Source organism: Thermobia domestica, chromosome 11, assembly GCF_964235325.1.
Source record: "Thermobia domestica chromosome 11, izTheDome1.hap1.1, whole genome shotgun sequence".
Lineage (NCBI taxonomy): Eukaryota > Metazoa > Arthropoda > Insecta > Zygentoma > Lepismatidae > Thermobia > Thermobia domestica.
Genome location: NC_137464.1, coordinates 13361089 through 13386488, shown reverse-complemented (window position 1 = coordinate 13386488; position 25400 = coordinate 13361089). Strand labels below are relative to the sequence as shown.

Genomic DNA, 25400 nt, shown 5'->3' with positions numbered 1-25400 from the left:
GTTCACAAAATTTTGCGAAGACTAGTGCGGACCAAAGATGTATTATAAGGTAACTTTATCATACTTTCAAATTTAATTACAAATATAACGAAAGAAACGATGCCGGTCAAGTTAAGGCACACCTCATTTGCAAAATTTACAGGTAAAATTCAATACCCTATTTGGAAAGACATGTTTATAAGAAAAACATTTTTGCAGTCGGCAGAATTAAATAGTAAGTTATCAGTTGTAATTTACGTTTATAAGTGTATGGTTACTGGTGTAAAATTATTTCAAGTGCTTTACGACGGTTGAAATAGGTGAATGCATATGAAAGATGACTATTAGATAGGCTTGGCATGTTTTTTAGTTGACAAACCGGGACACTAAAAGGAGGGGAATTAAAATACACCACAATATTTTTATATTGCTACTTTTTCTCTATTACAGTGTTGGGTACGTCTGTACAATATGATCTCCAATTAAAGCTAATTATAACGACCTTGCCAGCTATTTGGCCAAATTCAAGCCTGCTTGCAGCAATCTGTCTGTAGGCTAAAGACATGCAATAGAGCATGCTATTAAGATTATTTTTTAAACCACTCATAGTTTTCACTTGACTGCACATTTCTCAATATGTTCTTTTTTGTTTTATATTTTGTTATAAAATTCACTGCAAGTAAGTACAAAACTTACTTTACACAGCATCAATGCACGTACTGTTGACTCATGCATCAAACCTCTGTCATCGGCCTAAGCGTTATTCATCAACGAGCTGAAGCTAATGTTCCGGGAAGTCAAAAGATATATTCAACTATCAGCTGAAGACTGCACATTGGGATGTCATTTTGCTTAGCATGACTGAAGAGTTGCATCCAGGGGTCCCGAATGCAACCCCATTCTATAGAGCGTCCCACCCTTAGATTGCAGTACAGGAGTAAATGGCAATGCTTTTCCTTATGCCCATTGTTGCCAAACTTGACCTGAATTTTAGAAATAGTTTATTTTACTAGGTATGAATAAATTATTGTAGAACATTGTATTCTCTATCAAATAATCTGTTTTTCTCACATCGAGAAGAATTTTCAAGTATTGAAATACATTGAAAGAGTGAAATCTTGCTAATGGCAAATTCTAACGTCGCGTTAAATATATCACGTCATAAGTTCGGAACTCTAAGAGATACAACATTGAAACTTATAAAGCTATTAACACCATATTTGGTGCCAATGTTGGAAAAGTTTGCATTGAATTTTAAAATAAAAAATAAAATGTAAGAGAAAGTGCGTATACTATTGCAATGCAATATCTAAAAAGTTGACTAGTGAGAAACTTTTTTATTTTTCAGGTTAGATGGGGGTACAAAGCGAGAAAAATATTGAGAAAGAATTGAAGTTATTTTTAAAACAAATTGCAGCTCGATATCTTTCTTTATTTAGGTTTTATGAGTTTTAGTGTTAAGAGTCAACTTTCCAAAGCGCGCGCATCTGACCAGAAGAAAGGCAGTGACAAATCTTGCCAATGCTATTTTCCTTATAATGTTTGTTTTAAAGTTACTGATGTAGAGTATTGTGCTATACCGATTAGTGTTTACTGTTGATGCTATGCGAGCACGAATCTACTGCTTAACGGAAGCATATTCGCAAAATCGAAACCTGGACCTCACCTACGATAAACATTGAGTCAACTCCACTCAATCTTACGTTCCACTACTTACTTCGCTTGTTTTCCTTGAGTTGCACGCACGCAAGCACGTACACACACACACACACACACACACACATATATATATATATATATATATATATATATATATATATATATATATATATATATATATATATATATATATATATATATATATGACAAATATCTATTAATAATAAATCTCCTCATTCCTGGAGATAAAAAGCTATTAGTTTCGTAATTGATTCATTATGGTTCGCATGTAGTCCTTAATGCTGTTTCAGATGCTGACAATTTTGACAATAAAAGTTGGTTTCGTTTGCAATTCCACTTCTCTTATTTACTTTGAATACACAGATGAAAATGACAAAAGCGTTCGTAACAAATAACTTTATGAGCTCACAAAGCAGAATGAAAGGCCTCTTTATTCTCTCCCCCCCCCCCACATGCTTCTTTAGGAAGCAGGGTTTGATAATTTTGTTTGGTTTTGTTTCCTCGCCCAATGATTTGTATCTTGTTAGCTGTCACTATACGTGATTTAAAGTCACAACTTGCGCGTTTGTTTAGAACGGATATAATAGGGTTTATTTTCATTCTTCTTCTGTTTCCAGACTGATATTGTGTGTCTGAGGTGTCAGAAGTGAGTATAGAAACTAGGAGGTTCATTTCCTATTCACCATTGCATATGTCATCATCATCATCATCATCATCATCATCATATTTTATTGGCAGACCACTTGCTGCAACTCAGAAGCTTCCATGATCCACGGTCTTCGGTTAACTTCTTCGTCTTCACGCATGATTTTTATATTTTGATATCGTCCAGTAATTGTAGTCTCTTTTCGTCCCCTACCTCTTTTTTCTGCCACCATACCCTCTAGCACGTCCTTCATGATACAGTCTTAAACATCAGAAGTGGGGAGAAGCCGCCTTCACAATATACTTCATGATGTAACTTGTTTGACAAACGGAATTGGATTAGAGGATATTTTGCGTACACAGACGAATGAACGTTCTCGTACGTCACATTTTCTCGTCACTTATCATTATCACCCTACTCCAGTTTTCACTCTTATCCAACTTCAGTAGCAGTATCTTACCCATTGCTATTCCTTAGTTTTACGCACAATCGGTGCAGGAAATTTCTGTTTAGAACTGTTTAGCCTGCCATTTATTTCAATTATATGTTTTCTATTCGTTTCATATGTTCTCTCGATTTCGTATTGCTTCCATCAAAATTTTATTGCAACGATTTATAAACCATCATTTAAAAAAAAAACTTCTAACACACAATTGTTAGACTGTTATTTCGTACCCTCCAATTCGCCGTTCTAAATGAATTTGCGCGATTGAAATGACAAGAGTTGAAAATATATCAATTTAAGAAGGATTTATTTACAGACTCATCACTCTTTCTTTCTTGTTCTTTCTTCAAAAGAAAACATACGGCGGAAGAAATGTGGCAACAGCGCGCTCCATTTACTCTGTACTGCAATCTAAGAGTGGGACGCTCTTTAGAGGCGGCCCATCTGCATGGTTGTATATTGCGTATGGTGTTTCTGGTGTTTAATATACGAGGTTTGCTATATTACTCATACATTTTCGAGAGCTAGAGAGAGCCCGGGCCCCACCCTGCCCTACCCTTCGGGCACACATGGTTGCATCCATTCTTCTTCACTCAATAGCTTTTAGTTGTTTTCTTTCTTTGTTCTTTCCAAAATTCCTACTTCAGAAGAGGGGCCCAGTGGCTCAGTGGTAGAGCGTTCACCCTCCTGTGCCTGGGGTCCCTGGTTCGATTTCAGCTCGCGCCGTGTTGACTTTGTGGTGGACAAGCACCGTGCTCGTGGATTTTCTCGGGGTTCTCCCGTTTCCTCCCACTTGATTCTTTCCACCATTTCACTCATCTCTCATCAGCACCGTCTCCTTTAGTCTCAAATGCATAAGCGTGGGACTACAACTTAAAGATTTCATTTCATTTTTTGACTACTTCAGTTTGTTACCACTCCCTGTAATCTGGTCGCTGTTTGTGGTTCGTGGTCCTACCAATAAGTATTCTCCTGAGACTAGAACTTACCTGGACAGGACGATGAAGGACCTCTCCAAGAAGTGGCTACAAATTGTTTCCAAATCGCTCGTCGGTCTCAATGATGAGATGAGCATTAGGCGCCGAGAGGTTCGGGTGTCTCGTCTCGAAAACCTCACGGACGATCAGACGGTCATCCAGACCATAACGCACACAAACAACGAATACACACTGGATTAAATAACACTATACTTATTTATTAGAATAGTAATATATAAAAAAAATAACGAAGAGAAATGAACACAACACTTAACACAGAATATGTGTAGTAATTTTCATCACTGAAATGACACTTTGCCTTTTTAATGCAATGTAGCCCTTTATATATATATATATGAGATTATATCTGAAATATGAGTGCTTCTCTCACACCATTGATGCACTTGGGGGATTAGCACTGGGGAAAAAGTTGCCGAGACAATCCCGCGTAGATATCCAGTTGGCGCACCAAACAATCCTGAAGCGTTAAGATGCGTCTTCAGCAAATTAAAAAAGGTCTCCAAAGTGGAATGCTGATGTTGGAGGGCGCGTGTATAACTTTTTAAACGCACAAGGTTTGAGAACCTGGGACTTCACTAGTTGGGGCTAGCCGTAAGAAAACGTCCTTCGCCGGCTAATAGCTTGTGACCCTTAACACAAAATCATACTTAATTCCCGACGCAACGTCCGTGGTGGCTGCACACAATTCCGGAGTGAAACTCCCTGAGCACCAAAGCTCAAGGTTTGGGTTGCAATGGTCGACTGAAGAGTGTTGGCAGTTCATTCCAAAAAACACTCAGTTAAATCACCTGTGTGCACATGCAAACAGAATACGGAAAATAATTTATGTTAATTTTAGTCCACTGGCTACGATGCACGAGACACTGCGATAACTCTGGCGTGTGAAAGTACAGATAAGGAACTGCAAAACCAATGTGACTGGCGTCACTTTGGTCACTTGAACATCTGGTCAGCAAGTATTTCTCTAAACTTCCGCAATATTTCCATAAGCGATTAAAGAAAGCACTTAATTTAGTTGCAAATAACTGCAGTATATATACTGTGCATAATAATAAGTCAGGGAGAAACACTGAAATGGTTCGTCACTAACTGAAATGTTCTCACCAAAAGCAATGTTTTAAATATATATATATATATATATGAAAAAAAACAATGAGAGACTTCTTTGTCCAATCGTGTGGGAAAGAAGTAATTCCCACCGAAGAAAGAACTTATTCGCGTCGCAGAACAAAGTATAAATCGGAAATAATAATCACTGTCTTTACGAAATATACAGAGCGACCATAAAAATACTTCTATAACCTGGTGGCGGTTATAAGTTTTTTTTTTTTTTTTAAGCAACGACAACTTCGTCAAAAAGTTCATTTAAATTTATCATAGCTTTACCAACATTTTTGTTTATCTTTTCTGCGCTTTCTTCTATATTATTTCAACAGATATTTTTGTTCATCCAGGCAAAGTCATTGGCATCACCAAAACTGTTCTCCCAAAGTTCTATGTAAGATATACAGCGATTATAGAATGCCTTGAAGTCATTTTGTATGGTGATATAATCTACCTGACTTTTCTTACATTTTCTTTTTCAAAAATTTTTTTCACCAACAGGAACAAAATTACAGTTCCTTCTTTCTTCCAGATTTTCTTTCAATTTTTGGAGTGCTAAAACATCAGTGGCACTTGATTTTTTTTCTCTCCGTAGCTAAAACAGTCTTATGATAGCTTTCCTGCACTGACCGGGACATTTCGACAATAGGCGGGACACCGGGATTACACTCTGAAACCGGGACATATGGCTAACCTACTATTAGATAATATTTTTCACCGGCGGAATAACTCTACACAGTGTAGAAAAGCTGTAATTTATGTTTGCAAGTGTACCGTTACTAGTGTGAATCCATTGCAAGTGCTATAGGAAATCGTATAACTGCGAAAACTAACATGTAGTCACAATTTTTGCTTACGCGGATATCCACTATCGCTGACGCGTATGCTTCCTACGGATGCACCGCAGCACAGGCACACCAGATTCACTCTGCTCTGACTCGGTTAGAGATGCTCTTTAGTGGACACCTAGGACAGGTAAGTTTGTGTGTCTTGCACTTTAATTTTTATGGCGTATTTTGGGACGCTGACTTCCACCAATGACTTCCTGTGACTGAGCCGTGGTTATAAATTCTAAAGTTCAAATTGTGAAGAAGGATCTACCATTTAAGTTTCACTAAAGATATCTCTTCAAGGATAAAGCTTTTACGAATGACAAATTATGAGTCATGTTTACAAACCCTAAAGTTCAAAGTGTGAAATTGTTGTTGTATATAATTTGGTTTTCATTATTACCTATCAGGTTTCAAATTCTAAATTTATAACTTTTACTTTGGAGACAAATATACGTATATGACGTCAGAACATTTAAAACACATTACAAAAATGTATCTGCGGTTTGTTCCATGTTTTAAACCATCAAGTGAATAGTTTAAGCTTATAACATTGTCATAAGTTTTGCTTTGGAAAAAAAAAAAAATATGTGGGTGAGACATCAGAGCATTTTTGTAGAAAGCAATAATGCAATACATGTCAAGATATTGTTATTATTACTCAATGCTATGTATTAAAAGTTTTAGTTTGATTTTTTTTTATAATTTAAAATTTACAATTTGAAACTCTTTTTTGCACTTTAAGGAAAGATCACAAACTGAAAATATTTTAGAATAAAATCCTGAGACGAATATCTGGACCCAAGAGGAACATCAATTAGGAATGGCGGGAACTTCATAACGAGGAACTACATAATTTACACCCCTTACCAAACATGGTTAGAGTCATCAAATCTAGTAGGCTCAGGTGGGCACAGGCACGTAGCCAAGGGAGGGGGTCCGGGGGGACAAAATGAAATGACAAAAAGAAGGATCAGCGTTAAAAATTAAAAAAAGAAAACTACAGGAAGCTTTTGCTTACTCTTTCTTATGAGGAGATTTGTATTACTTGCAATATGGTGGCAAGGTAAGCGGGTATTCTGGAAGAGTCAGGGAATTTGAAATTTCAAGAAGAGTTATGGAATTCTCAGAATTCCTGCTACTAGTCAGGGAGATTTCAAGCTTTCGAAAGCATAAGTGTCGTTGTGTAACAACGTGGACATTTTTAATCATAACTTTTTGTCATCGCATCCTTGCAGTATCAAACATGTTATTTCAAGGACAATTTTCTGTTGCTCCTTTAACCTGTCATTTGGAACCGACAGTAGTTTGACGGAATAATAATAATAAAAAAAAAATGTTGAAAGAAAGTTCTGTTAGCATTTGATTCAACAGAGAAAGGAACGCATATATTGTAAAACTAGTTGAATATACACATGCTTCGCACAGGGGCTGTATTTGGAAGTCAACGCCTGTGGGAGTGTCACCATTAATCTCAGCGACCGCGAAAACTATGGATTTGATACTAATAGCTCAAGTGGTAGAGCGTTGGCTTCGCATTCGGGAGGTCGTGGCTTCGAATCCCGCTGCCTACCATCCTGACTGAGGTTTTCCAGGGTTTCCATCAGTCCTACCAGGCAAATGCCGGGATGGCACCTACTAAACAAGCCCTGGCCGATACCTTCCCAAATCCTTTCCATTGTTAATGTTGTTGGATATTCAATGTAAAATGTCCTCTGAGCTGTATCTGGTGATTGTTAAATAAATAAATAAATAAATAAATATTAGTCATTTTCTACTACTTTTACATGTCCCGGTAAACGCTCCCCTTGAGACTCCTCTGGTTCGAATTTCGACAAAAACGTTTAACTCTGGTCTGGAGCCTGGACCAAGGTATTCGTGACTAAAATTTGGTAACTCTTGGTCAATTTATCTGGTTCCCAAGCCGGTTCCCGTAAACGCCCCCCTGAGATCCCACTGTTTTGAAATTTGAAAAAAAAAATCTCTTCGTCTTGATCTGGGGCCTGGGCAAGGTACCCCTGACCAAAATTTGGTAACTCTCGGTGCACTCGTCTGGTCCACAGGCCGCACACAGACAGACAAACACACACAAAAACTCTTTATATATACAGATGGTGATCAGAAAAATGGAAACACCTGAACGAAATTGCAACTTACCAGATTAATATGGTGTCGGGCCACCTTTCGCTTTCAGAACAGCCTTGATGCGACGTGGGATGGAGGCATAGAGGTCGTGAATGGTAGCAAGTGGAATTTTACACCATTCCTCGTGCAGGGCATCGGCCAGTTCTGTGAGAGAGAATGGAGGTGGAAATCGTCGCCGGAGTCGTGTTTCCAAGACGGACCACAGATGTTCAATTATGTTGAGATCTGGGGATTGGGAGGGCCAGGCGAGGTGTTGAACTTCTCACCGATGTTCCTCAAACCACGCTGCAACAACGTCAGCTGTGTGAATGGGTGCATTATCATCCTGGAAGATGGCGTCATTGATCGGGAACAACATCCGGACCATAGGATGCAAGTGGTATCCTAAAATTGCGACATAATCGTTGGCAGTGATTCGTCCGCTAAGTGTGACCACAGGACCCAATGAAAACCATGATATGGCGGCCCACAGCATCACCGAGGCGCCTCCATGTTTCACAGTTGGGCGGAGACACTGCAGATCATAAGCTTCTTTGGGCGTTCTCCACACTAAAACACGGCCCGTGGTTGGGAATAGGGTGAAGGATGACTCATCCGACCATATCACACGTTTCCAGTCCTCAACGGTCCAAGTTGTATGGTCACGGCACCATTTGCGGCGTACGAAAGCGTTATGGTCCCTGATGAGCGGTTTGGCCCGTACAACACGACCCCGTAAGTTCATGTCATGTAATTCGCGGCGGACTGTGATTGTCGAAACAGGATGGGGGAGGTGCTGATTGAGTTCCTCCGTCACTTGCTCCGCAGTAGCACGACGGTTCTGCGTGACAATGCGCTTTAATACCCGGAGTGACCTGTCACTCATGATTTTCTTCCGCCCACTGTTCCGCTTCCCCGATGTGGTTTTCCCGTGTGCTGTGTAGGCCGTCATCACCTTCGACACTGTCCCACGCGACACACCTAACACAGTAGCCACTGCCATCACACTCACTCCACATAACCGCGCACCAACAATTTGCCCTCTTTGAAAATCTGACAGGTCTCCCATTTTACCCTACCTCCGTCTGCTGCAGCCACTGGACACTGCTGTTCCACTGTGCCTGACGTAGTATGGAGACCGACCTAACACACCACCACCAGCGGTCCGGCGCTGCGGGCGCCACGACACCACTGCCAACCCATACATCTGACGTGTTGCCAACTACAGGTGTTTCCATTTTTCTGATCACCATCTGTATATTAGAAGATAGTTTACAAGACAGTATTCATATGTATTTTTTTTATAATAATTGAGGTCATAACGAAAGGAAAATTGTTATATTTGAATAAACAGGAGAAGGACGTAAATATTGCAAAATCTTTTTCAATACTTTTTTTATTATTATTTTGCTCGAAATTTCTTCATAGTTTGTTATTAAAACACTTGCCAACATATCCTCATTTTATTGTCCTAACAAACCAATATATGTTGATAGTAAAGTAGTTTAGATTGATCGAGCTCCTGGGCCTTCACAATTTCATGTCTCCCCCCCCCCCGTTACGAAATCCTGGCTAAACGAACCAATATATGTTCCAGTAAAATAATTTAGAGTGATCGAGCACCTTTTGTGATGACCACAATATTTCATGTCACGCCCCCCCCCCTTCACGAAATCCTGGCTACGTGCCTGGTGGGCAGGTCATGTAGCGATAATGAAAGTAGGAACATTTTCAAAGTTTTGACAGGAAATCCAATTGGAAAACGTACATTAGGAAGACCTAGACGCAGATGGAAGGACAATATTAAGATGAATCTCGCCGAAATAGGAATACAAAGTAGAAACTGGATTCAGTTGGGTGAATACAGAAGTTACTGTATAGGTTTTATGAACGCGGCATTGAACCTCCGTTTTCTATCTAGGCCATAGAGTTAGTTCTTTTACGGTAAAAAATATTTTGTGAAATGTACCGAAAATTCAGAAGATTTATATTTTTTTTTGTCTGAATGTAGATAGATAAAACAGAGCACAACTGATACCTATACACAGAAAACATATCCTGGCGATACAAATATTTAATGTAGAAATGATCCCGGTAAATTCCTTTAAATTGGAAGCATTTCGTATGTCAAGGGAATAAAAAAAAAATCACTGATAGTGATTAGTCTTCAAAAAAGACGGAATTCGCTGGGTTAAGTTCTGACCCTTTTAGACCCTACTCTACAATTACGAATATGTTATTATTTCCCTTGTTTACATTCATTTTCATTATTCCCGCGCAAACAGCAACTTGCATGTGTCTCTTCACTCTCCTCATATTCATACCTTCATTCTCTCCGTCGTGATTAATCCGATTGGGTAGAAAAGCGTGATTAACTAAAAAAAAAAAAAAAAAAAAAAAAAAAACCTCACGACCTTCACAACGCTGAATACGTAGGCCCTATTTCAGACTTTCACCGTTTCCGATTTTGAAAACGCTCCTGCGTACACTATAACTCATTACTTGACACCTTACATATTACATCGTCATTAACAAATCGTGTATAATAACTTTAAGTAATAAGTAAAAAGTTGTTGTGATACTTACTGAAAATCTTGGGTTGCGAGCGGAGCGAGCAAGAAAATTTTTAACAAATGTATTTCTTTGAAAACTGACAACAATATTGATTTAATAGGGCGCCAATTCTTTTACGGGGTGCCGAATCGTTTAGTCTTTTCCAACACCTTTTCTTTCTTCTTGCTCGTTCGGCGCCCCCTTGCTTTCAGCGCCCGGGGCAACCGCCCCGCCTCTTAGCTACGGCTCTGGTCCTATGTACCCCTCCCAAAATTTGAAAAGGGTGCACCGTAGTGCCTGTGTCCTATTCAAAAGTATGGAGCCTGGTACTAATTCATATTACCATATTATACAACAATACATCATCAAAGGGGGTAAATTAGGTCAATAATTGACCAAGTGGTAAAACATATTGATTACATTTATATATCTCTGAAAACTTTTATTTATGGAAGGGACAAATAGTACCAATCAAGTTTACGAAAGTATGTATTTGTATAGTAAACACTTACCAATATTTATCTTTTGAGAATTTCTAAATTTAAGGGGTTATCCGAGGTAAAGCCATATAGCGGGTGAGTATGGCGCAATTTGTGCCATAAATTTTTTTGTGGGAATTTGAAAATTTGGGAGGAAAATTAAAAGAAATATTGAAGTATTTGTAAAATAAAAGCCCCTGGAGCAGGGACTATCGACCCTGAGCCATGAATGCAGGAGTAGAAACTTGTACCAAGTGCCCTCACTTCTACTGTCATCTAAAGCGTTTCTCCTTACACTTCGAAAGGTGGCTAATAGGAAAAATATCCTAAGTAACTAACTAACTCTATGGCCTATGCAACCCAGGGGTTCAATGCCGCGTTCACAAAAGCTCTCCACTGACTTCTATCCTTAGCTAACTGAATCGAGTTTTTACTTTGTATTCCTATTTCTGTGAGATTCATCTTAATATTGTCCTCCCATCTGTGCCTAGGTCTTCCACTTAAGACCTTGAAAGCGTTCCTACTTTCTTCCACGAATTCCCTGCTTTCAGTCGACATTTAATTTCTTCGTGAATATGGTTTTCGTCTGTTAATATTGATCCTAGAGATTTGATAGTGTCCGCTTTATCAAATGTATTATTTGATATTTTAACACATCCTTAATTTACCGTATTACGAACCCGAGGACTTCCATGTATTTAGTTTTCTCTGCATTTACTGCTAAATCCATATCCCTGCAAGCGTTTAATAAGACGTCTCCATTTCTTTCTATTGTTCTCCTATCATCTCCTATTAAATTTACATCATCGGCATACGCCATAACCTGGTGAACACCATTCAACTCTAGGCCCTGGTTGCAATTTTTGATTTTGCTTATAGCGTATTCCAGAACAAAGTTGAATAATACTACCGATAACGCATCTTCTTGTTCCAGGCCATTCTCGACGTGAAAGCTCGTGGACAAAAATTTTCCTATCCGGACTTTACTTTGGGATTCATTTAAACATATCTTAATTAATCTAATTAGCTTCCTCGGTATTCCAAATTCTGTAAGAATGTTGTACAATGTTTCTCTCCTAACCGAGTCGTAACCTTTTTAAAATCAATAAATAGTTGATGTACCGGGGTATTGTACTCCCACTTCTTTTTGAGTATTTGTCGAGGTCGATAGTTGATCGATTTCGTCTGAATTCGCACTGATAATATCTAATAATTTCATCTGTGTATGGGGCCAAACTTTTTATTAGAATGTTTGAGAGGATTTTATAGGAAAATATTCTAAGTATACTCTCTTATTTCCGTATACAGAGATCACAATATGTTACCACATTTAACTATGCTCTCCTCCCATTCAGAACTCGGACTGAAAAAATAACGGTATTTGAACCGACTCACTCTTAGGTTCCTCTGACAGGTTCTTCTATAGAACGTATTGAAAATTGTCACACTAAAAAGGGTTTCATTCTGAAGTTAAGAACAAGATTCGGTTCTCTTGGATAGCGCACATATTAGTTCCTAAGTGAAGTCTTGGCCTAACTACGGTAGGTCCCATAATATTGCTGGTATGGACCTTTCAAGTTCATTTTTTAAATTTTTTTCGCCAGCCTACAACTCCGAAAAGACGAATTTCTGCACCCAGGTTGGTATAAACTTTTTATATCATCTTGATGCCAGGAATCACCTTCCAAATGTCGGTGTTTGTTGTTTATATATATATGGGCTGTTTCAACTAACTTTGCGACTTAAAATATCTCCGAAATGTGTAAAAAAAAAATGACAAATCTAGTTACGCAAAATGTACTCATCAGGGGCCTATAAAATTCTGTGAATAACAAGTGCCTAAGGGGTCATATCATAGTTTCCCGGGGGGCAACTGGATCATTTTAAATAGAAACACTGTTTTCTAATTGCAGATTCGGATTCTGCGACCGAAAATATGCAAATTTTACTTCAAGTTCCTACTAGGGCGCTGTATTAGCAAAAAAATGAATATCATCGTACGTCACCTAACACTTCGACCTAAAATTTTCCGAAATTACAAAAAAAAAAAAAAAGGAAAAATCCAGTTACGCAAAAATGTACCCATATCAAGGGCCTATAAAATTGTGTGAACAACAAGTGCCCTCAGGTGTCCCATCATAGGATAGCAGGATACGAAGACAGGACAAGGATTTTTATTATCGAATTTCATGTCAACGAATATTGCAAATGAACTGTAGTTAGTGTTCAATGAAGTTAGGTTTATGTTAAATCCAAGTGTATCAGTGACCCCTCCCTAACAATTAATTAAACTTTGAGAATGCGTTCATGAAGCAGTTGGATCTACTGACTCTGGGATTTGGAAAGATTGTGTTAGACTATCAGATTGATATATGTTGAATTACAAACGGCACTCATCTTTGACAAGGAAGATAAGATGCATGTATTTACAAAAAAAAAAAAAAAAAAAGTTTTTCTCTAATTTAACATAAGCTACATCTCATTGTGACTAAATAAACTGAGTTATTAACCTTTGAAATCGGGAAGGTCATTTACAGTAGTCATGTACATCAATTAAATTTCTTTGTGCTTTATCCACGTTTTGTAAATTTCTTCTTCAGTGAAATCTCTTATCATTTGTGCTTTTACGTGTAGGTGTGAAATAATGATTTTACTTAATCTGTTCGTGTCACGTCATATTTAACGAACATGTTGTTCTACTTGATCTTTACACTTCCAGGAAAGATGTTTCTTGCTGCAAAGCACAAAAACGTTCTGTCACATCGTAATGGCTTACCACGATCACACTGAAATGTAAATGAAAGCAATTTTGTTTTATGCTAAGCCTTTTTAAAACATTGGACACGAATTTCGTGCGTCTTTAATTGAAAGTGTATTTCTTGAGATGTTTAGTTTATTAAATAACTAGCAGCGTTCACCCCGCTTCGCTGCGGTCACCCCGGAACGCAATAAACTTTGTTACTTAGATAATTTTTACTTTTTCGCTTTCAAGTGATATGATAAAAACCATAGAAGATTGCATTAAATGTTAACATTATATCGCCTGTCATTTATGTTAACCCGCCCCGCTTTGCTGCGGTCACCCCGGAAGTTTTCGCTTTCAAGTGATATGATAAAAACCATAGTAGATTGCAGTAAATGTTAACATTATATCGCCTGTCATTTATGTTAACCCGCCGAGTGACACGGTCATGCGGGTTGCATATAAATACGTTTATTTTTACCTATAATGAACTAACAAAGGATTTGTACGTTATGGACACTTGAATGGTCAATTATCTCAAGACACTGGTAATTAAAAATTAAAGTGATATGATAAAAACCATCTAGGGTCCAAATCCTAATAACCCCCCAAAAATAAAAGAAATTGGTTCAGCCGTATTAGCGTGATGAGGTAACAAAGGATTTGTGCGTTCTCTTTTATATATATAGATATTATTATTTTTTGCGATTACAGCGCCAGCTAGTAGGATAGCGAAAAAGCACTTCAAGTGAAATTTGCGTATTTTCGGTCGCAGAATCCGAATCTGCAATAAAAATAGAGAGTATCAATTTGAAATTTTCAAATTGGCCCCCGGGGCCTGCAAGGTGACATTCCTGACTTTGCTGTTTTTTTAAAAGTGATATCCATATATTAATTTATTAAATATTACTATGGTCATTTGATGTTTTAATTTAAATATTTTAAAAATCCAGGTCTGAGTGAATGAAGTTACTGTCTTTTACAGTGTGTCGATGACCAGCCCCCATTTCAAACATTGCTCCGTTCACTTTAGGTTGTGGGGTCCAGGTAAATTGCAACGTTGCATTTTCATTTAACATTGAGCGCATAAAGAGTGTACAGCTGAAACAGCTCGTCCGATGTAAAAAAATCCTTCATTTTAGATTGAAAATATTATATTTGGAGACGGTTTCCCCCTCTTACATTTTGTTGTAACTCTGCTAATAACAGAGTTAACCTATGTCAGGGGACTTTTGAGGCCCCCTGTATATGAATTCACACACGCGCACATACATCCTTACACATGTTCTTTGTATGTTTTTATCGATACCTTCGTTCTCTCTCTTTTTTTAAATATAGGTCTATAGGGTTAGTAGTAGTAAGGGAGTGACCTGATCGCGTTTTGGACTTTGACCCCGACATTTGTGACGTCATAGGTGAAAGGTCACTGACCTTGGCCAGGGGTCAATGACCTAGGGGTACTTAGGACCACCCCCTCTAGATTTTGGTTGGGGTACCTTGCCCTTCCCCCTAAATTTTGGCAGGGGTACTAGGACCATCCCCCTTAAATTTTGGAAATTGCCAAATCTAAAAATTGGGTGTAGTAGCCTAGGACGATGGTATGTTCCTGTATCAGTATTGGGTGTCTATGTCGTTCCCTTTCATGGGTAAAAATTTGCCAAAATGTTAAATTTCGGAGGTTTTTGACTTAATTTGTCCCCTTTGATGAGGTCTTATTACCCTATATAGTTATATGGGCGTATACAGGGGCCTATTCCCTTTCATAAGATATGGGTATATTCACTCACCACTTTAAAATTTTAGGAGGGGTACCTTGGCCCACCCATATGAATGTGTTCAGGGGTTTATTTTCTTTTATAAAGCATGAGAACATCGATGCTTTCATCTTAAAATTTGGTAGAGGTACATTAGCTCACCCTTAAAGTTAGGAAATTGCCCAATTTGGTATAATAATATAGGTTCTTAATATATACCATTATAAATTTCGTTCCCTTTCATGGGTAAAAATTACCAGAAATTAGTATGACCACGTGTTCGATTATTGCCTCAATTTATTCCCTTTGATAAGGATTTAGCACGTTATATGGGTATGTACAGAGGTTTATTATCTTTATATTTTTATGTTCTCTTTTAAATTTTGTTGGGATACATAGAACTATTCCTTAAATTTGGAAATTATCAAATAACAAAATTCGGTAAACGTTTTCTAGGACCCTTTGAAAAATGTTGGTGTCCCTCTTGTGGCCAAATATTCAAATTTCGAAGGTAATTGACCGGCTTTATCATTGAATGAGTACAGGATTTATTACTTTTTTCATAAGACACAAGTGTATTCGTGTACCAATCTTAAATTTTAGGAGCGGTACATTTCTTATTGTCATATCAATAATTGGCAGTTGTTCTTAGAATTGGGTGGTATGTCATTCTTTGGGTAAATCATTGTCAAATATTAGTATGATCACGTGGTCAGTTATTGACCTATGATGGGATTAGGAGTCCATGACATTGGTACATTGAAACTTTGTAGGATAATTTGAGAATTGTCAAATGAAATTGCGTCATTGGTTTTGATTATTCCAGCCTATGGACCAAATATAAACGTAAGCAATACGATGTACCACGTGATTGACCTTGATGAGATAGTGTACAAGGATTCATTTCCTTTGTTGTGGTACTTCTTAAGTTTGAGTACACACTTCTAAAAACAGTTGGTTCTGCTAAGGTAAACAATTGGCGGAGATTATTGACCTTATTGAACATATAATGATATGGTTAATTTTAAGACAGGTATATTAATTGAATTGACCCCGGGCCAAGGTCATTGACCCTTGACCTATGACGTCACAAATGTCGGGGTCAAAGTCCAAAACGCGATCAGGTCACCCCTTACTACTTTAGTAATCGGGTTTAATCATTTAATGTTGTTATTGTATCCTCTGAGTAATAGAAAAGTTATGGATTTGCCATTAGGTTTAATGGACTTTCAACGAATTCTGAAAACTTTTATACGTGTTCATCCAAGGTCACCGCTGTGCAGGAGCTCAGATACGATACAGGCATCAGAGACTAATGTCGTTCGTACGGAAGTTATGCATTTGTCAGTAGGTTGGTCTTTCAATGGATTTTTTTTTTTTTTTAACTCATTCAAGGTTTCCGTTATGCTGATGTGCAATCGTAGGCCTGGGAGTTGTTGAACATATTTTTATTTTCACCACAGTTCATAATTTAAATTCGTAAAGACTTTCCGAAAATCAAGATTTGCCCAACGGGTTCGAGATTTACTGAATAGTCGACATAATCTGGAGTTTCTCCCAAGATTTTTTCAAATAAAATCTGTCAGTAAGGGTTGAATATTTGTGGTGATAATCTGAATAGGTGTTATTTATCTGGAAGTTAGCAAAAAGCATATAATTATATTTCAAGTTGCAGCGCGTATATATCATTCTAACGTCCAATTTATTTCCGATTTTATTTAATTATCATCTTCTATAATCTAATTAACAAATATCTATAGTGCTACTAAGCACCTGCTGACGAAGAAAGAATTCGGGGACTTCCCGATAAAATCATGCAAGATATTATATAACATATGACCTTGTGATCCACAAATGGTTTACGGTTTATCAAGATGTATGAATAGAGAAGTTTCTAAAGCCAATGGTCAGTCACAGTTCAAAAGTTCAGTCGTAGAAATTAAGCACAGTGATAAGAAGCTAATCGTTGTTGTCTGTAGTCAAAATAGAATGCCACTATTGATTTCGTATAGTGTGCTCAAGACTGGAAGTTTATTAACCGTTCCGAAGCTTAAAAAAGAAGTAATAAGTGCTTTTTTTGTAAGTAATCTAATTAGTACATAAGTAATAGATTTTTATTTTCATTAATGGATTTGAAACAAATAATACTATTTACCAGAGATCACAAAAAAAGAAAACTTATAACTCAATGTTGTAAAGTTTTTAATTGATGAACGAAAATTTTGTTCTTTGATTTCGTGCATTCCATTAGATTTAAATACAATAGTTTGCAATACTATAGAAGTAAAGCAGTATTTCATGGCTGTGTTAAATTTATTTACAAGTAGTATGCAAATTAAACAACAATCTTCTTAACAATGTATTTTGTTACATATAGTTAGTGCTGGTAAGTTTGGAGGGGCGACAAAATGTGTCATAAATACATTATTTAAAATAAATAATTTTTGTTAGTAACAGATTTCGTGATGATGGTAGTTAAATTTATATACTAAGCTACAGACCCGTATCCGTGGGGGGCAAGGGGGCCGGGACCTCCTAAACTTTGGCTGGCCCCCATAAAATTTCACGGTAGGCTTGCAAATGAACTATATAATATGGTAATGAAGTATAATATGATTGGGTCGGGCCCTCCTAAAATTTTGGGCTGGCTACGGGCCTACTAAGCTAACTTATTTGAATACTACATTCATAAATCATGTTTAGGTCCCATTAGTTTAAGGTCACATGGATAGTGCTGTAGTAAATGGCCAAACAAATCCCAGCATGAATTGCTTGATTGTTGTTGAATACAAGAACTCAATTCTGGAACAGTAGCGAACACTTGTTCCATTTGGTTAGTTATCATAGTTTTGATATGGAAACTAGTCTTGACTCTGTGACAAACAAGTTCTTTATCATTGAAGGTGGAAACAAGTTTTAATTATTATTATTATTATTATTATTATTATTATTATTATTATTATTATTATTATTATTATTATTATTATTATTATTAAGAGAGATAGAAGGAAAATTAAGAAATAAAGACAAAAGTGGTGGTTGCAGTGGTATATTGAGGTTGAAGTTCGATATTGAATTATACTAAAATGTAAAATAATAATAATAATAATAATAATAATAATAATAATAATAATAATAGTAATAATAATAATAATAATAATAATAATAATAATAATAATAATAATAATAATAATAATAATAAGAAAGGATTGACAACATTTCTCTGCAGGTGTGTTTGCTTTACCTTTTACTAACAATATATTATTATTTAAAGGAGAAACAGACACAACGAGATTGTATTTGTAGTGTTCAGGATATTCTGAGTGCGCGTACCTTTTCCGTCCCTTTCGTTGTTTATGATGGGGTAACATTTAAAATCGTGACTTTTAAGATGTGTTCTTTCTGAAGAAGGTGGGGGGGGGGGAAAGTTAATGATGCCATTTTACGGGGCGGCAAATTGTCCAGACCCTGCTTATAGTGCTACAGTACATAGGCTACTTTTTACTACAACAAAAGTTCGTTTTTCCGATTCCTTTGAAAACTATGCATGAAAATTGCTTTCTTGTTTAGCTTGATTTGATTTATTGACTGATATGTCATATTTGGGCAATATTTTAATGAAACATAAATTAAAATTTAAGATTAGTGGCAATTTTAGTGTTTATCTCATTAAACACACAATGACTGTCGTCTTCCTAGAATTGTTATAGAGTTGCAGTTAATGGTATTCAGGGGTAAAGATGCGGGAAACGCGGGTGAACGCCGTACCTCCACCTCCAAAAAATAAGTAGGGCGTCCCCCTGTTCCTAAAAATGTTACAATGGGCAAAAATAGGCAGGTGGACGGCGGGACGTTATGTCGCTACCTACCGTCCCCCTACTTTTTCAGATCCACTTTTACCCTTGATGGCATTATAATAGAGAACTTAATGAAAGACATCTTTCAGTATCAGTTTCACTCAGTTGCGGGGGTGGGGTAGGGTGAGTAGCCCCATAACCAGACCAAAAATTTAGGTGGGGGCCGGTAGAAGTTAGGGGGGGCGACCCAATCATATTATACTTTATCACCATATTATAGTTCATTTGCAAGCCTACCGTGAAATTTTAGGGGGACAGCCAAAGTTTAGGGGGGAACCGGCCCCCTTGCCCTCCTGTAGATACGGGCCTGAGGGTGAGCAATGATTGTCCAGCAATATAAGCACGTTATTTTATTAGTATATTAGTGTACAGTTTATTCTTTAAGTTCAGTTGGGGAGGGGTAGGAGCACTTGTTCTCTTGCCGTCTCCAAACGTTGCCTCTGGTTTCACCTCAATAATGGCATGGTTTTCGTATAACATCAAGTTTTAGGTTTACAACTGAATTGTTTTCTCCGAATTTTCCTGAGAACAAGGCATGAGCTCCTTACACTCACGTAAATCATTTTGTTAATTTCATTCAATAGTAGCAGCTATGCATCGATTGGCATGTCTGTCTCGTCTTTGGACATTGTTTTATTGTAGAATTATTATAGTCTACTATTTTTTTTAAAATCTATTTTATAGGAAAAGAGTGGAGATAACACCCGTAAATCCATTCTGAACGTTAATCCTCTTTCATATGTAACCACCGAGTGGTGCAACCGAGTTGTACCAATGCTTGTGAAGCATTGCTTTAAATTGGAGCTTTCGTACGGAACAACTGCAGTTGCTTCAACTAAAACAGTTGCTGCCACCGTCTGTTCTAGGCGCATTTGAATCATCGAAGCCACGGATCTACGTTTAATATAGGCGTTTTTCACAGTCCTTTGCACCTTTCAAAAACAAACCGCGCAACTTGATGTTGTATCACTGCGCGCACGACTATTTGCTGATTGGTGAAAAGGAAATTGTTTCGTCTGTTTCTCGCAATATTTCTGCTGTAGCACGTGCATGAATTTCTGCTGCTGCGGTGTGCATTACTCGTCTCACTCTCACACCATTGCCGTGATATAAGGCAAAATACCCAATACTATATAATCCCCCCTCCTTTAACAGCAACTGAACATTGTTATTTTTCTCCAAACTGTAATTATAGATAAAATTACAATGAGTTATGTCAAATTATCAACTGAACGATAAAGAGATGGTGCTGGTATGTAACAGCAAGCATATTTATCATTATGGGAGAATATTTCTTTTTCATCAATTACCTAAATTATTATGCATATCCATGAAAAACATGGTACTTTTCCCCCTTAAGTTCAATTTATTGATGTGCTTTCTTACATTGTATAGCATGCGAATGTACAAATACTAACTTCAGTACTACAAAGTAAGTAAATAAATATTCTATGAGAACATAAAAATTAGCTATTATAGGTCTTAATTTTCTTCAAGTGAATTGAACAACGTTGATATCGTTTGATAAAGTATTTGCTTTTCTTCTGCACTTACGGGTTTGCCTTGTTTATATTTAACAGAATAACTCCGAGCAGCAGGTAACCTGCTGGCTTCCTTGGGCGACATCTTTAAATTGTGGCGCGCACTTCGTGTGTTTTGTCATTTGTTGTAACAGTTTTCTCTTACAAATTCGATTTTGGTTCAAGATTTCGATCCCATATAGATACATAGTTTGAGTCAAAACCTAAATGTTCTTACTGTGCCTTAACAATACATTAATTACCATAATACATTGCATTTGTTGTGTACTATTTGCTCATGGAAGAATAACTGTTATTAGTCTCATTTTCAATGTTGCTAACTCATAGTTATTTTTCAGTTTTTCACAAAGAGTGGTTGTCAAACAGTTGTGTCATTTCATGAAAATGGGCTAACAAAATGAAAAAGAGAAATCAAGTGAACTCGCTGTTCTTATTGAAGATAATAAGTTCCTTATAGTATTTCAGATCTTCGTTTGACCTTTCATTAGAGATGAGGAAATAGTCATTAAAAAGAGAGAGAGAGAGAGAGAGTGTGTGTGAGAGTGAGGGGGATAGAGAGAAATTAAAGAGGATAAAACCTGTTTTAGTGATTCATTACGAAGTAATATGAGGCTAATATTTTCAGTTATAATTTGTATATCGCGCTTTTAAAATGCGATCAGAATAAATGACTATTTAAAAGATGCAAAAACCGAGTATTCGGTGCCAGAAATGAAATAATGTACACAGGAATCTTCAACATTTAAGAATTTTTATAATATTGGATAGGAATGTTCATAACATTTGAGTCTTATTTTTTCTGGCTGCAGTGAAATTAAGCGGAGGTACTATGTGCATGTTAAATAATGTGTCTTTATTCCTATGTAGAATCTAAAAAGTTTCTTGGAATTTGTTGAATAAGATGTCGATAGTCTTCATACTCTCATGACTGATATTAGTTTATGGCGTAACTTTTCTGTTAGATATCAAATGAAAGGATAAGTCATGAGGATTCAAAATATATTTTATAGGTATTTTATTACATATAACAAAGGAAATAAAATAATAAATTCTCTATTCAATAAATAAGTAAACACAGTAGTTTTCAAGTTCTTGCAGAACGAACAATTGTTTGTTCCAAACACTCGCTCGCCTATAATGGAAATGTACAAGGAACTCAATTTTGAAATGAAATGAAATTAATGTTTCCAGTTTTACGTCCCACGATAATGCAGGTTAGGCTAAAGGAGGCGGTGATGATGAAAACATGAATGAAATGTTGGAATGAAGAAAGTGGGAGGAAACTGAAAGACACAGAGGAAACCCACGCACACGGTGTTTGTCTACAACAAGGTTCACTTGGCGCGAACTGGGATCGAACCAGGAACCTCATGTGCCAGAGATGAACGCTCTACCACTGAGCTACCGCGCCCTCCCAAGAGTTCAATTTTGAATATAAGTCGTGAGTACAACTGCACATGTTTTTCTAGATCTGATAATTAACTCCTTTCTGGCTATATGATCCGCGTACTCGTCGTCGGACGGGAGACCCGCGTTCGATTTCCGGAGGAAATTCATGTAGTTCGGATCACTCGTTCTGCTGTAGATCCAAATCTTATAGAACCTTGTTGTTGAAGGGGACGATAAACTTTAATCCATCCATCCAACCATAGATCTGCTAGTAGGAACACTAAGTCATCATGTAATAGTGGATCTGAATCCTAACATTTTAGGCATATTCTCAGCTAGAGGAAACGTTAGGAGTGGGGATAGTAAGTTTTAGTTGTAATTTACAGTGGTAGAAGAAATTCAACTTTCTGCGCTTCTTCCTCCTGATGCGTGTCTGCGTTTACATAGTAGTTCAAAGATTCAGGAGAGCAGTGCGTACGCCACTGCAAACGAGAGAAAATGGTTCCTGATTCTCTTATCACAAGCCCATGCCATTTTATTTTTAATCTCATTGTTTTCCCCCCTTCAGTTTGCTTATTCATTTCTTAGCACAAATTTGCATATAACATTTTTTGTTTAATTAGTTGGCAACATTTCTGCACTGCGGTCTGCATTGTTTACAAGGGGTGCAAAGCTTCGTGAAAATCAGATAGCCTAGGTTCCATGTATTTCTATATATTTCTTACGTCCTGGCAACCCCATCCCAGTACAGAGAAAACGAGCGTGTTGAAAGATTAAAAAAAAAAAAAAAAAAAAAAAAGTTAGTGTCTGCTATCAATTGCTTTGTTTATATTTCCGTGCATCACAAAACTAGGGGCGCAACTCAAGTTACTGTGTATGAAAGGACTGTTACATCTGCTGCTTAACGTTTTAAATGTATGCTGTAGATGGAAAATACTACAGAATAGTAATTGAGATTTTAACGGCAAAATGTGTTGAAAATGAAATTACGTCCCACGGTATGTCATTTAGTTGAAAGAGGGGGCTGATTATTAAAGTGAATGATCCTGGAATGAACATGTGGGAGGAAACGAGCAAATTCACGATCACACCGTTATCCACAAGAAACTCACATGACTTGGGATCGAACCAGGGAGGTGATCGCTGTATCACTGAACCATTGTACCGCCCACAAAATATATTATTTCATTAGGAAACACTATAATGCCTAATGGAACTTCAGTAGGCAATATACACGTAACTAAAGAAATGAAACTAATAATGGTGCAGATTAAGAGTCTGGGTGCCAGTATTTCAAGATAAAAATACTATAAGATACGAGGTGTTCATTCAGAAAGAAAGATTGGTATTTTATGGAACTTATTTTTTCAGGTGCCAAACCACTGAATTCGAAATAGCGCCAGCATCGAAGTCAAATATTCTATATTCTGTTGTATTTCCTATCACTTCTTCATTCTTGTATACTCTCTGGTGGTTTATGAAACAAGTTTTCTTGTCCCATAATTCTTAAAGAAAATGAAACCTTTCAGTTTTACGTCCCATGGTTATGCCATGTTAGGAGACTGCGATAATAAGAATGAATGAAATCATGGAATGAAGAAAGTGTGAGGAAACGGAAAAACCTCGAGAAAACCCACGCACACAGTGTTTGTACACCACAAAGCCCACTTGGCGCGAGCTAAGATCAGACCAGGGGTCCCACGCGCCAGAGGAGAAACATTCTACCACTGAGTCAGCGCGGCCCCTTAATTTTAGTAGGGATATGAAGTTGTTGATAGAACACGTTTTTTGGGCATAGGAAGTCAATTTTGTGTTCCGCAGCAAAAAACCTGCAAGATGAGCATGTAAGTTTATTGTGAAACGACGAAGTCTTTTGCTCCAAAATAAGTGTGCACGGGAGGACGCCGAGGTTTCTCCTGCGTGATTCGTGCCACTTAGACGTTATGTTGATTTCCTGCACTGTTAGGCGTAGTTTCACAATAAACCTACATGCTCATGTTGCAGGTTTTTTGCTGCGGACTGTACAATACACAAAGAGCATAGCAATGGTGGTGGTAACGATCCTGCACACCTCGTTCTTCGCGGTAGGAACGGGTTAAATAATAAACTTATTCGCACAGGGTTAGTTTTTAGTTCTGTGTGGAAGCACGCAGAGCCGCTACTGGTATATAGCCATCTATATGTGCGATTCTTATTAATTTACACATAGGAAAAGTGAAGATCTAAATATATATCTCTATAAACTACATTCTCTGAAGACATTATTAAGTATTCTGACTGTTTTCAGGTCCTCGGACTAAAATAATAATAATAATAATGAGTTATTATTATTATTGTTATTATTATTATTATTATTATTTTAAAATTCGGGCATGAAAAAGTTTCTTTCACGTTTCTCAATTTTCATCTTCATTTTTTTAACTCCCTATTTTTCTTCTATTTTTAAAATTATCAACCAGTTGCCTTTTGCTTCCCATTCCTTGTTTTCCTTCCATCTTTCCCTCTATGACAGTACAAACAATTTCTTTGCAAGATATGTCAAATTTAATTGACCATCTTACGAAGAATGCGCGCTAAAAGCGTCCTCTTCCCTCCTACCCGTTTTAAAACATTTTCGTTTGTTGCTCTCTCTGTCCGTTTTATCTTCTCCATCTTCCTTCAACATCACATTTGAAAGCTCTCTAACTTATTCTACGTACAGATATAGAACAACTGAACACAAATTTTAGTTATTTTCATATGAAAGCCACAATTCTGATTGCTATCCATGAGAAAGGTAATGGCATATGTTCAAATGCTTGATGTTACGTGTTCTGGCTTGTCTCTTTCTAGGGTCCACCTTCAGTGTAAATGCACCCAGGGTTGTAATCCAATGTTTCAGACGCACACCATGACAGTATTCCAGCGGTGTATTTTTCTAATGCTCTTGTCTGCAGCTACTGGAGGTAAGTGATACTATTACCAATCACGTCAGAACAATGTATTTCTTGCTTTTTATGTGGCAAAACAGGCTTGTTTATTTTTATTACAAAAACTTCTTTAGTTGGCTTAGAGTTTGACATTCCTTTCACCATCAAAGCTATATGAAATGTAAACCAACAACTTAACGTCGGATCCGAACTCATCGGGAATCGAACCCTGGTTTCTCGCATAGAAGACTAGCCATCTATCCACGGAAGAGCCCAATTATGAAAGTGTAATTTTATTACATAAGCTATTCAATTTGCGGCTACATAACATGGTAGATTTTGCCGTATAGGAAGAAATGGAGCTACTTC

At 37.2% G+C, this 25400-nt stretch overlaps 1 protein-coding gene across 1 annotated transcript in view; it reads left to right on the top strand.

The window, feature by feature from the left end:
- Positions 1 to 17244: 17244 nt before the first annotated feature.
- Positions 17245 to 25400, top strand: part of LOC145663900 (uncharacterized) — a 196571-nt gene continuing 188415 nt past the window's right edge. Inside the window, exons 1-2 of the mRNA XM_081730071.1 lie at positions 17245 to 17414; positions 24955 to 25067. Coding sequence (XP_081586197.1) covers positions 24995 to 25067 — 73 coding nt within the window. The 5' untranslated portion in view covers positions 17245 to 17414; positions 24955 to 24994. The remainder of the gene's footprint in view (positions 17415 to 24954; positions 25068 to 25400) is intronic.